Here is a 14,997-nt window from a genome sequence, read left to right on the forward strand (position 1 = left end):
ATTGATGTATAGTATTTTGGAAACAAGTGTATTGTGCTGCTCACTGGATGAATAGTTACATCATTCTTTTTCTGTTGGGTTAGTGGTTTTATTGCCATTTGGTATATACTGTATATCATGTAAGAGAGAAAGTCATGATATATAATATGACATGGTTCTGTTATTTACACATCTTAAAATCTGGAAATACCCATTTCCATTATGAAACGTATTAGCAATGTAGATTTGCCAGAATGAAAGATGTTACTGAATTCTGAACATGCTTAAATAGGCCTTTTGTAGTTGGGTACCACTTTCCTGAAGTGCATGCATTTGCATTGAGAATGCAGGCAAAAATCTCCATCTCTCCATCTCCTCGTTACTGTGACAACTGCAAGAGTCTGCAGGTTTGTTCTGTTTAGGAAGGTTTTCACTGTGCTAACAACAAGATAATAGAACTTCCCTCACGCCAAATTAAAATGCTGAAGCCTTAATGGTGGTGTTGAATGAAATATATCTATATATATATATCTATATATATATCTACACACGTGTGTATATATATATATATATATATATATATATATACCCGCACATGTACACGCACACACACTACTGTGGGGTCAAATTTTGTCAATTAAAATAGCATCAAATGGATCAGAAATACAGTACAGATATTGTTAATGTTGTAAATGACTATTGGAAAACATTGTAGCTGGAAAACAAATGATAGAGAGAGATATAGATATATAGCTATATATGTATATATATATATATATATATATATATATATATATATATATATACATATATATATATATTTATATACACACAAACATACATACATACATACACCAACATTTTTAAAATGGCTAACATTTTTTTTGTTCCCTTTTCAGTTGGCAATGAAACATTCAAAAGAAATGGATCAATTGAAAAAAGCTCAAGATGAACATTTGGAAGTCCTCGAAAAGCAGAATGACCAGGTATTCTTGGTTCCAGTAAATGATATATAATAAACCGCACTTGTACATTTTGAGATAATTGCTGGTAGTTATTTGGTGAGCCGTCAGGGCACTGCTTTTCATTCTGTTTAGTTCAAGGATTATTTTCTTATAAATCAAACTAAAAGTAGTGATAGAATAGATTCGGCGGCTGTGTCATAATGTCTGTACTCATTTGACCCAATTAAGGTAGTCATGGAAACTACAACAGCTCCTTAATGGCTGTTTAACGATGGAACTGTGGCCACCTATAGGACATTGGCTTGTTGCCTAGTTGTTGTATGTAGATTCTGTGTGGATAAGGTAGATTAGTGACTCATAAAATGCTGATAAAATAACCCAAAGCATTTGTTTTTTTGTTCATGTCATGAAAACCAAGGAAATATACACATATACACATGTCTCAAGTTCACCACTCACCTTTATCGTTCATTAATTACGGTGGGGTACAGAGTTAGCTTCCGTTTTCATAAAGTCAGACCCTAGCCAAAATAAAAACCTCCACTTAAAGTTAAGAAATAAGGAAGAATTGCCAAACACTAACCTACATCCACCAGGCAAGCCTAAAGACTTGTTTTTCCCACAGAAATCATATATTGCATATAACTAGATACAGTTTATACACACTGTATTATACACTGTGTATATATATATATATATATAATTACTGTAGGAAAACACGAATACTTTAATTGGAATTATCATTATAGACGTCCTTGGTTGATGAAGGGAGCATCATGGCGCTGCTTCATCTTTAACTCTATGGTTTCTAACTGTTTGCAGTAGAAGCAAAGAAAAGTAAAATGTTTTTTTTTATGCATCAAAACGTTATGAAAAATAAATATATGAATGTTAGCCATAGAAAGGTGAATGAAAGAATCCCACAGAGTGTAATTATACAGATACACACGGACCCACGGCATCATCACTTTGCCAATAAAATGTGCTTTTTAGCTCCATTCTCCAGAAACGCTTCATGCTTTAATATGTTTATTATTTGCATCATCCTGCATACGCTGACATTATTTGTTGTTATTTTACAAACAGCTATTGAAATCCTGTCACACAGTGTCTCACCTGCAAGGTATGGCCGGTCTCTTCTCCATCTTTCATTCACTTACATTACTGTTCTAGTGCAGAATTATCTTCATGTGATTCTCTACCAAAAATGTGTCATTTGTATAAAATTCCATTTAATACATTTACTAAAGTCTTTCATTGAGTTGTCAGCTTATCAGTTTTATTTAATTTTAGTATAATGATTGGGTCCACTTTATTGAGAGGCCTTGCATGTTAATCGGAATAAGAAAAACGTATGTGGATTCATTACCGTAGCCTTGGCTCTTGGTATGTGTCAAGCTGGCAGAATGGTGGTAGATAAGAGGAATGGCCTCCCAGTGGAAGCAGTAGAGGCTGAAACAGTAAGGGAATCTAAATATGCATAGGGTCGGTATCCTGACTCTAAGTTGAGTCCAAGGACTGATTGAGGGCCGAGTCTTTAGATCGGCAAAATAGGCAGACTAGAGGGATGAATGGTTTGTTTCTGCCGTCAAAGTCTATATTAACATGAGCAGCAAATACTTTGTGATTTGGACAAATTGATATTTTTTCTGTAACGTTTTATGATGGGAACAGCTGATTATTTTTGTGCATATGCTTCATTGCCACGGTCACGTGTGATCTTTTTCTGTCCGTAGGCAAAGGAGATGCAGCAGATGGTCAGATTGGAGGCAGAGATGGGCCGCAGGCCAGCAACAGTTGTGTAAGACTGCAAAATGCTAACTGAAGTCAAGAAAATCCACTGTCCTCTGAAGAACACTGTACAATACAGAGCACAGACACTGACGATGGAGCGTGCGCTCATACTGTACCCCTGTGTGCAGGCGGAAAGTGGGGGCACTAGGTTTTAGGACTGGCATTTTTCCCTTTAACATTTTGAGCACTGTTATATTTATTCTACAGAAATAGAATTCTAAAGCTACTGAGAGATCGTTTTATTCAGCATAGCAGTATGTTCATATTTTTATTATTTGCAGCCTGTGTCTTGTTCACCTTTTTAGTATTTTATTTTTTACTCACATGGATACTGAGATGAGAGAGATGTTAGCTAACCATGTTTTTCAACTGAGTGCTACGGTTCTCTGATGACTTCGTCTGCGCTACATGCGGCTCATGTTTAAGAGCCGTGGGCTGTATTCACTAAGCAGTGCCATTGCATCTAATGACTTTGAGAATATATCAGGTACCTTGCATCAGTGTTCACTGGCCGGTGTCTCTATTTTGCATGGTTGTTTAGAACGGTTAATAATTGCGTTAAGGTGTTTAACGCTAGGCGCGCAGAAATAGGCCCATCTGGAAACTGTAAAAATGTCCTATGTTGACAGTTCCCAGCAAGCACAACGTGTTCCCATCTGCAGCTGTCCCCAAATACCATTCTCTTAAGCTGTGCCTGGAGACCATTACCATTCACTCTAAATTGTATATTGAGGATATCGAAAGGTAAAGAACAAAACAGCAAAAGTGACAGAGGGTGTTTGTTGATCGCAAATCCAAATTGCTTACTGTATCCAAGCAATTTTCTCGTTCTGGCTGGCGTGGGCAGCAAGAAAATCAGCAACTTTATTTAAAAAAAAAAAATTCTCCCTCTTCTTGCCGCTTAGTATCATAATTTCATCCTTAATGCATATCCGAGAGCTCAGCCTTGTCAGGATGAAGAATAGAACTTGGAAGGATTAAACGTGTGCTCACAGAACATTCAGTAATATCCCAGGAAGAACAGCCTTTCATTTTTTTTAAATCATTTTTTTGCTGCTTTTTTTTTTTTTTTTTTAAGGGATACAAGTAAAAGGGAGGAATTTTAACAAATTACGGAAATATATTGGGGTAATATTATGTTAATCATTAATCGGGTGACATAACTGCTTGAAATGATTTTTAAATGCAAAAATAAAATTATAGGTCACTTGAAAGACGAAAAATGCAAGCCATGTAAAAAGCTATTGTGGGGTCCAAATCGATGCAAATGTAGCATCTGCTCATGTATATAAAACAGGGAAAAGCGGAGAACACTGGACCAAAATAGACGATGGAACTGAAATTGTGGATTATTTGATACTTGGGTTTTGGATATGATGCAATATATTTAGAACGACGTAACAGTGCTACAATTTTATGTCAATGTATCCTTTGCACTGTTGTAACTTTGTACAAGAAAAGTCACCCTTTTAGACTTTTTAGTTTAACACTGAATTTTTTTTTTCATTTTTCGGCCTCACTTTGAGAGTGTTTTGTAAAAGAAAAAAAAAAAAAGACTGGCGCTCACCTTCACAAAGACATCTTCATAGATACTACTGTAATAAATGGAGGAGAAAAATAAGCCTAAAGGGATCCTTTTTCATCATTAGCCGTCTTTATTTTTACATATCCTTCAGTGTTGCAAATGAAGTATTTGTACTACTTTTTGTGTATGTTATAGAATAAAAGCCTAGCCGGCACCAAAGATATAACATATAAATATAAATATATATTCTGAGCTGCAACGTTAGGGTTATGTTAATAATTTAATAAATGTGCGATGTTGTAATTACTTGAATTTTGGGAAATGTGTAACAGAGTGCTTTCATTTGAAGCGTAACGGGTTGTTTTATCTTTATTCGCTGGTAAATACAGAATAAAAAAAAAAAAGATTTGGTAGGACGTTATGGAAATGTTTTAAAGCAATAAATAACACAGGGATGTCCCTTTTGGAAGCAGTGCTCATATGTTAAAAGGATCATGCTATAGGCACTTTAAGACAAGTTTACAGCCAATTGTACAGAAAATGCATATTCATTTAAATGCTGCAAGCCCCTGGTGTCTGTTTGTTGTACATTGACACTGCAACGAGAGAAACAGTAGGTTTGTAACTGTGAAGAAATACAAGATATATATATATATATATATATATACCTGTAATGAAATATTGTAGACTATCCATGTTAACACAGGGACTTTGTAAACATGATTATTACATTTGCATGTTCTGCAGGAACCTGTAATAAGTACCTTTTATGCATTAGATCATAGCCATGCTGTATTTCTGAAATATACGGTTTTAATGTAGCACACATCATATTATTTACCGATGAAATGATTTGGGGGAGGGGGTTCTTTTTAAACCCTTTGTGTGCTTGGGCAGCCAGTCTTTGCCCATCTGCAAGTCAGAGGGTTATATATGCAGTTAAATGTGGCCAATAAAGATTTGTGGTTTCTCGTATATATTATACAGGATAATTTCACAAAAAAAAGATGTATGCAGAATTTCTAATGTTTTATGGTTGATAATTGTTCACACAGTTTTCCAGGGAGATTACTTGCATGGTCCCTCAGCCTGCAGTATGTATATTCCAGACAAATGCATGTTGGTGAACATACTAGCAACATATTCATGTTGTCAGTACAAACCGTGTTAAGAAACTAGTAGCTTAGAACAATTTATTTATGAATCTCAGTGTTCTAAACACCGGTTCTTTGTATGTTCCTTCTTCTGACACTCCAAGGAGTAGACGTGCTTAGTAATGAAAAGTCCTGTTCATCTCCTTCCTTACGACATAGTGCTTTTCAGTTTCCATCCTTTCATCTATTAGCAAATCAAACATATCAAAATGTCTAAATGTGTGGGGGGGTGTTTTTAAATCCCAAATATTATAGAAAATATAATCCACAACTACAAAAAAAATGTAGCATTTTCAATTTTCCTGTTCTTTGTGGATGTATTGTTAGCAAAAAAAATGGTAAACCAACAGAATTGTGCTATCAAACGTCATTAAAATATTTTGTTACATATTTACAAATATTTGCAATGTTTATATGGTATAAAATGATACCAACACCACTTTCTTCTGGTCTGTTGATACACAAAGTGCTATGATTGCTGTGTATACTAATTGCTCATTTATTTGTGCCTGTATCCTTTAGTGACTTGTCTCGGTCTTCCACTAGCTCACAATTGCCTTTATTTATTCTGCTGTGATTTGTGGGGTAAATGTGTCCATTTGTGCTGTTGTGACTATTAGTCAACAAATCCTATTGTGACTCTTTTTCACCTAGAAATGACATAAGGCAACTCTTATAAACTTTTTAGCTCACAGCCATCACGATAGGTCACAGCTTCCGTTGTTGATAGCATAGCATGTAGCTTAATTTGAGGCTCAACAGAAGTCCACTGACCACCCAACCTCCTAGTGAAAAGACCACAAATGTGTTGAAGAGGGTAGTACAGGGGGGTAGTTTCACTTTGTAAGCCTCCTTAAATCTACTGTTACCATTTAAATAACTTCAAACCTAAAGAAGTCAGTTAATGTCTGCAGTGATACCAACTTCAGAACACTCCAGCTTTCCGTGTTTCTATGTGGAGGTCCTTCACAGCAAGGAAAGAATTATGCTCAGTTCAGACCTGTCTGGACGTCGACTGGTCTCCAACGGAATAGAAGACACAAGACCAATGATGATCTACCACTGAGTGACCAAAATACTGGGTCATAGTTTTACTGCAGCGCTGGTGGCTCCACCACATCTAATGGTCCTGCTGTATTTGGTTCTGGTCATCATTTAGTTTACAAAGGAAAGCACCCTAACAAGCAATTGTAAGGTGGTCTAGGATGTAACAGATATGGGTAAGCTGTGTAAGACGGTCTGCGGAGCCCATTCCCGTTGTAGCAAGAAACTCAGGATCTTAAAGACAGAAGGAACAGCACAGAAATGGTAAAAATAGTGAATGCAATGCCAAATTACTACTCACTTAAAGATATTGTACAATGTTGTTATTCTTACCCATATCGTTCTCATTGGAAATGTGTGCAGGTTTAATTAAACAGAATAAAGCACCATCCACAATAATGGTAAACGGGTTTTCAGAACAACTTCATGGAAGTCTGGGTTATTCTTTTACCTGTCACTCGGTAGTTCTTAAACTCTACATCCCAGTGCAAAGAAATTCTAAAATCGGACATATTGGACATCTTTAAGTAGAGGAGAACCTTATGATTTTTTTTTTCTTTTTTGTTTTTTTCATGATGCTTAATATTGCAATATATACATATTACTCAATATAAGAAAAGAACAAGTCTACATTCAAGAAGTCTACAGTGGAGATAGTATACATATTTTGGAAGTTTATTTCATTTCGTGCCGTCAATATGTAACATTACACATGCTATCCATACCTCATTAATGATTGGTATCATTGGACAAAACAATTGTGTAACTCTGCAAGTTTAATTCATGCTTTCAAATAACTCAAAATAATCAATTTCTAGCTAGAGGAGTTGGTGGCACAATCCATGGGCTTCCATGTTCGCAGAAAAGATTGCAGGAAAGATATAATTGTTCATTTGAGAGGTTAACATATTTTGACTATTTAGACCAGACTTTCTCAACATCGGTTACTTGTATCCCAATCACTTCTGTTTCCCCTTACTTGAGCACAGGTATTTTTTTGATTGCAAAAACATCTTAATGTCAAGCACTGAAAACGATAGACTAGCGCTCATTTGAAGAGATCCTGACAACGCGTTGGCACTTGAGGAACTCAAATGTAATATTTTCTTTTTTCCCCACATTTAACTGTTCTCTGTAGAACTTCATAAATCCTTAATCTCGCCTATGACTGGACACATGTTGAGCTTACTTGCTGTGAAATTGTTCTGTTTTCTATTTTTAAGAAATTTCTCAGTTAACGACCACCTTTTCTAAAGACATATTCATGGCTAAATGCTTTTTTGTATAGATAATTTTTTTTTTTCTCTCGTAAACACGAATCCCCTGCTGTCCTGTAATTCTAACATCAAACATTTTTAGTGATGTAACCGTAATAATTCCTCATTTTCAACACCGATACAGAAGGATGCTGTTCAAACATTGTCTTTTGCAGTTATTAAGAAAGAGAAAGTTAATCTTTTTCCTTACAGGAGGCTTGTGCACATGCAAGCGAACATCACCTCAGGTGTTCAGTTTTTAATCAACTTATAACAGAAAACAGCATCGAAAGGGATGAAAGCTGGATGTGTCTTTTATTACTTTGTTCATTTAAGTACCAACTTAATCCCTTCCAAAAAATGCTTATTTTATTGTAAAACCAATGAACGATGATCCTATAGCATTATGTTATTATATAGCCATCAACTAATTTTAACTAATCTTTATAAAATAGCCAATCTTCTTCATTGTCCGTATTAAAAATATAATTAATGGTTTGTTTGTGATACTGTCCAGTATATAAACCTATAGAAACGAAATTGCTTCATCATTACCCATTTTCTGTATGCCCAGACCATCAGTGGGGTATGGAATATATTATCTGTAATGTACATCCTATACCATGCAGCTTAGAGCGTTTTTCTCAAAGGCAGAAGAGAAAATTACAGTTTTTTTCTTACTCATTATGTAAGTCTTCTGTCTGATGAAGGTTTTACCAAGGCAATCTGCTTTGTCTGTTACCATTATAATAACGTTTCAGTTGTATTTATTATTGCATGACATATTATAGATCTACACAGTCAGATTGTTTTGCTTTCTGTTCTGTAAAAAATACTAGAACTTATATTGTATTAGAGTTTGTGCAGTTTATCTAAAATTAATATAGCGCATAATCTTAAAAGTTAAATAACCGAATAATAATTGGTGAATATATAATGCTGATGATGCCTTAGACGAGCTTCCTATTGAAAACATAAAAGTGCTCGGCCCTTTCTGGGTTACTGTCATATAGCACTAGGTTACTACCATTGCTTGCCTAAGGGTTTCTAGCACTCTTGGTGAACTATGTTCTGCTTGCACCTCCTTGGATCCACTTGCTTGCAAGCATGGAGATCTTGGTGAGCCGTCTTCACTGTCTAGACCACCGATATGATAGGGCCAGCCCGGATCATGCCCACTCTACAGTCAAACTTTAATACCAGTTGACTATTAGATGCTAGTTACCATTTCTAACATATAAAGCAACAAAAGAACATTCGTATGGCTTCTCCTGAGACTGCCATTGATAAATATAATTTAGAAAAACAGGTCATAAAGCATTTAAATACTGTATTTTATCTAAGATTATATTTATTTGGGTTTTTTAGAGAAAAATGTACCTCTTGACTGAAATATAACCAGTTATGTAGATTTATAGCCACAACGACACAGTTCATATGTTATAATTCCTAATTATGTCTAGGTAGCATCTGTTCAGAGAGCGACCTATTTGATCTGTGGGTAGACAAGCTCTCTCATTATCAAATTCATTGTAAAGCAGGTTAAATGGCTTTTGAAGAAGATCTTATGTTGATTTAATTTACTTGCCTGTTAAAAGATCTTTACCGATAGATAAAAAAAAAGCACCATGTATAATTCCAATACCTTAACAATTCCATATTATCCTTGTTATGAATGCACACAGGAGAGGGTTAGCACCTTCTGGCCAAGGGGGCAGGTAAAGCCAAATCCAGAAGCAACCTTAGATTAAACTCTTATAAGTGTCATGGTTTATATGATTGCGGCGCGACCATCAGCATTGATACTAATTGATGTCTAATCAGTTGGGCAACAAGAAAAGAATTAGTTTTTCCTGGGACCTCATCAATATTCAGATTTGCTCTGTATTTCATGATAATTTAACTAGTGTATGCTCTTATACATTTAAGGCCAGATACTGAAGGAGGTAGGTTGCTATATTATTAAATCTGACATGAATTAAATCAAGTAGATGCAGTATTCTACCTGACATTGATGGATACGCTACTACGTAATTAAAATGTTTCACTGATGAAAATGTATTCCCACACACATCAGCGGTTAATATCGGGCATAGAATTATGTATTAAATGAAAGCTCTGTTAATACGTAGCATGGACGGGATGTATTGAAGCTTTGCTATGTAGCATTGCAGTTAACACATAGCATTGATGGAAGTGTATTGATTCTTCATTTATATGTAGCATTGTTGGAAATCAAATACATATAAAGAAAGGGATATAACACTGTTAACATGCATATATTTTTTTTTTTATTGCCATTTATTTAGGTTTAGATAAATATTTTCATATATATATATATATATTTGTATAAATACACACACGTGTACGTGATGGAAAACCCTTCCACTTAAATTTAAGGGGTAGTAGAAGTATTATTAAACACTCATCTACAGACACCAGATAAGCCAGAAGGCTTGTTTTCCCTCAGATATCTCATGGTGCTACCACAACCACAAGGGATTCTGGGTAGGCACATGCAAATATGGTCAACAATTATCCCCTTTGCCTCTATATCCACTTTATACATGGATCGCTTGAAAGTAATTGCCTGCTGTACAAGACAGCCTTTAGACAAAACTCGGGTAAGAGGTGCAATAGCCAGATCACCACTCATGGACAGCTTTCTTTTTTTTAAGCCCCGAGGTGCCAAAGTGCCATAAGGCCACAGCAGACACCAGGTCCCCTTCTTCGTGGTTCGCACTCCCGAAGGATATGTGACCCCTTCCTTCAGTCCCTCCCCGGCCATAAGGCCCACAGGAGGGCCGGATCTTCTCGGCCCCTTTGGGGTCACTGAAATTGTTGTCTGGAGGAGGAGAGGAGCTACCTAACTCCCCTCCTCACCAGAAAGGCCAGACCTTTAGGAGACCCAGCTCTGCCATGGCTTTTCAGTGCCATATCCTGTATCAACAAACTTTCAAAACAAAAAATACATCAAAAAGTAAAAACACACATGCGCTGTAAAAAAAAAAAAAAAAAAAAAAAAAACAAACAGTGCAATCATGTGACAAAACTATATACAAAATGCTCCGAATGGAAGCCCCAGCCTTACTGGTTGGTGTGAGAAGAAATTGCCTCTGGGCTTTACGCATTTTCAGGCCAGAGGACCAAGTTTTCCCTCTCTCACAGGTACTCACTTGATCTTAGCCAAAGACCAAGAAGCAACTCCGAAAAGGAGGGCCGCTGTACGGAAGAGGTAGGGAGCCAAAACGCATCACACTACCGCTACCTGCCAGGACAAAAAAGTCCAGATCCACTGCTAGGGTGCAGCACTCACATGAAGTGCAAAGTCCACGATCCAAAAATCTAAATCAAATCCTGGTCGTGTTCAAATAAACCATGATGTGGAAGCCCAATTAATTGGCACACGTGCATGTAGAGCAAATCATGAGAATAAATACATTGCACAGCCATTCTTCCTTGGCCTAAACAAAAAAATGACAAGCTCCATGCCATCTCAGCTCTAAGGCTAAAGAACAAAGCTACACTTGAGCTTAGCCAAAAGGAAGCAAAGCAACAACAGACTCATCCTTAATGGGATTCACCAGCACGAAGCCACAATACTAGCGTAACACTTGAGGCTTAGTGTAGCTAAGAAATACCATTACATAAGTTATGGTGGGTAAAGGTGATGGAAAACCCTTCCACTTAAAATTTAAGGGGTAGTAGAAGCTTTATTAAACACTCATCTACAGACACCAGACAAGCCAGAAGGCTTGTTTTTCCCCCAGGAATCTCACGGTGTTGCCACAACCACAAGGGATTCTGGGTAGGCACATGCAAATAAGGTCAACAATAATAATAAAAGGTGATTATCTACAGACTTCTACTCCTATGATCCTTTGCAAGCCCTTAAAGAATACCTTTTGTTAGCTGAGAATTATCGTATTCACCCTTCACTGTAGCAGTAGTCAATCTACAAATTCACTTGTATTATTATTCCCAGCACGAGTTTACGACAGGCTGAAAAAAAAGTTTTACATTGACGCATATCCAGATATGCCAAGGTTGGCCACCTCTGGTGTACCAGGATATAATATTCACAAGTTATTATACGTGACAATTTATGTATTTAACATTTATACTCCCCTTTCCACCCAGCTTTATTTTTCATGCATTGATTAGAACAGTGAAAAAAACTAAAACTGTAAAACTTTGAAACAGTCACAATCCTGCATTGTGTATTCATGCAAACTCCAACAGCCGCAAGAGTCTTTTCTAACGCACCTTTTGTTTAAATACACAATTACATAATGTAGTTGCATAACTACTGCTTTTATTTTTGACATTATGACAAAGTCTCATCGGTCTAGTGTTTGAATGTTTTCTTCTGGATTTGTTCTGTTTAGATATTTTATAGTAACCTTGTTAATAAAACTGTGCTAAAACACAATATATAAGTTTTGGTTTTATATAATGTGATCTTAGTTCAAATGTGAAAGATTACTATGGCAATAAGCAAAAGCTTTAGAGATGGATGTGAAAAATTACTTTAGTACCTTCTGTTATTATTTGCCAAGAGTACATAAAACATTCTGCATCCATAAGGAACAGTTAAACTTCCAGTTAATAAATTTCTTTGGAATAGACACAGACAGGTTTTTATATAAAGAACAATTCTGGTGTAATGGTGCTGCCACCATAGTGATTAGTGAAATCACTAATTTCACTAATTTTCTAGCTAATTGTGCCACTTTTTACCACTTTGTACCCAAATGACTCTTTATTCATAACAGTCAGAAAGTTCTGTTAAAGACGGTTCCCGATTTCCTCCCAGATAAAATCTCACCAGCTTGATGCCGTCATGCAGAAGTAACCATAAGAGTATTGGTGGTCCAGTTGCAAGTACTCTGGGTTCTAGGAGATCCAGCCACTCAGCACCGCCTGCAACATCATTACTTGGTGGTCCAGTTGTGTAATAGGAAGATCTGTGCCACCTTCACCACAGTTCTCTCTCCTTACGTTTCACCAGTTTGCATGCTGTTAAGAAATCAGATGCCATGTTGTGACATCATAACCCATTAGCAAACATACTACCAATGGGTGGATCAACAGTAGCAGAAGAAGAAGGAACACTAGGGCCACCAGGATGCCTGCATCATACATAACCCACAGGATATCACTTTCTCCAGTATTTCATTGCCTCCTTGCTTTTCACTTTTCATTCCCTTGCAACTGCCCCCACCTTGCTACCAGATGATAACCATGTCTATGGCATGTAAACCATTATTCTGTGCTTCACAGTCTTCTGGGACATTTTTTTTCCTATTTACATAGGCGTAATATGAAACAATTTGTTTTTAAATGAAGATTACAAATATTTGTACTGAAACATAAATGAAATGCCCGTTCAAAGATATATTGCGGTGGATACATTTTATATCGCGTTGAGTGGTTCTCAAAGGTTATGGCACTGGAATTTTACAGATATTTACATTATAAGGTTTCCAGCAAGCAAGGTGTTGGTGGAATTTTAGAAACCCTTACATTCAGTTGTTTCCAAAGAACAAAGAAAGGTTTAAGCAAGCGAGCTGGGTTAGCCGGCAAAATGAAAGTTTGGAGAGTAAAACTCTATGCCCTAACTCTTGTATGAAACCAAATCTAACAAAGCTCGTTGAAGCAGAATTATCCCATGTCTGAAACATTTATTTGGGGAAAGAGTCACGAGAAATGGCATCTCTATAATTAGCTTAGAACAACGGGTGGATCATACGCGGTCTAAGGAATAATTTACAAAATAACATTGGAACTAAATTTGGGATGATCGGGCTAACCCAACAGATTATTAATTATTATTATTTTTATTTAGGGGGCGATGACCCACATGAAAAGGGTAAAATCTCTGGAGCTAGTTTAGAACTAAAGAAACAACTGTCTGATAATCTATCTGTTACTCCTTTAAACATCCCTGCATCCCTTTACATATAACTTCTTGCCCCCATCTGATGTCGTTTTTTGTTTTTTTTTTGTGTGCATTTTATATGACAAATCTTCAATAAAAAAAGAAAGATTTTATTATTAAAAAACTGGCAATAATCTTAGTTACGTTATGAAAAGCCAAAATGTTCACACACAAAAAACTGACGTTTCTAAAAAGAGCTCAAAAGGGTAAGATATTGGAAACATAGATTATGAATGCAGCTGCATGTTTCATGACGGCTATAAAAATCACCTTCTGCGGGAGATGTTAGAAATCTTTAATAACATCTTTTACACAACAATAGAAAGAAGCATTCAGTTGCAGCCGCGTTTCGCTATAATAGGGGCCTTTTTCCATATTCTATATTTTTTCACGTTGCTTTTCTTATGCATCATGTATCCTTTGGCTTTCTGTATGTCTCTGTTTTACTAATTTATGTGGACAGAATCAGCACCTTAAACATGCATACTTTAGAAAAATATGACCCAACTTTTGTGTATTTTAATATTATGTTTTTTGAAGCATCTGTTTGAACATCAAGTAAAATCATCCTGCCAATCGTTCACTGTCCGGAAGATCTATGTGAGCATCTGGGTGATTATTTAAGAATCTTTGTAAAAGTTGGTTGTGGAACGTTCTCTAAGCTCTCAATGACATCATCTTTGACAACCAGAATCCATGTGCTGCATTAAGGAGTGTAGATCATTGGCAATGCGATCAACAACAATTAATAGTATGCTGTGTAATGCCTTATATATAATAATAATGCCTTAAATATATCATGTCGGAAGTGACAGAAAAAGGCAAATATTGGCCCAGATCCATGTCATTACTAGTGTATTAGGGCTAAGGTGTATTGGGCTGCCAGAAGAAACCTATCACATGTAATTGAATAGTAATCCTCACATACACTGCAACTTAAAACCATGAGATCAAAAGTTAATCATTGTGACATCATTTCTTATTCTGTAGCCTCAGGGTTGGTTCTTCAGGTTCAAAGTATCAACTGATATAAATACCAAGCACTTATTACATTTCCTTAAATGTCATTGCCCCAAGCATAATAGGCAATTAGGTTTTTACACTCTGTTAAGAGTAAGTAATTTAAATTCCATTTATTTCCTTAAACATCTAATGTAACTGCGATCCCTGACATCTTTCTCGATAAACACCCCTGGAACCGGGTTTAAAATTATCACCTGAAATATCTACTAGCCAAAGCACAATTGTAGGGGCACCACAGCAGTTAATTTAATCCAACAGATTCTCCCTCTTGCCATTCTTTCCATATCTTGCACTTTCTTTAATTTTTATTACCATT

At 36.2% G+C, this 14,997-nt stretch overlaps 1 protein-coding gene across 1 annotated transcript in view; it reads left to right on the forward strand.

The window, feature by feature from the left end:
• Positions 1–5,815, forward strand: part of PLCB4 (phospholipase C beta 4) — a 98,788-nt gene extending 92,973 nt beyond the window's left edge. Inside the window, exons 37-39 of the mRNA XM_053459510.1 lie at positions 879–965; positions 2,031–2,067; positions 2,681–5,815. Of these exons, the coding sequence (XP_053315485.1) occupies positions 879–965; positions 2,031–2,067; positions 2,681–2,769 (213 nt within the window). The 3' untranslated portion in view covers positions 2,770–5,815. The remainder of the gene's footprint in view (positions 1–878; positions 966–2,030; positions 2,068–2,680) is intronic.
• Positions 5,816–14,997: the final 9,182 nt, after the last annotated feature.

Source organism: Spea bombifrons, chromosome 3 (genome assembly GCF_027358695.1).
Source record: "Spea bombifrons isolate aSpeBom1 chromosome 3, aSpeBom1.2.pri, whole genome shotgun sequence".
Classification (NCBI taxonomy): Eukaryota; Metazoa; Chordata; class Amphibia; order Anura; family Pelobatidae; genus Spea; species Spea bombifrons.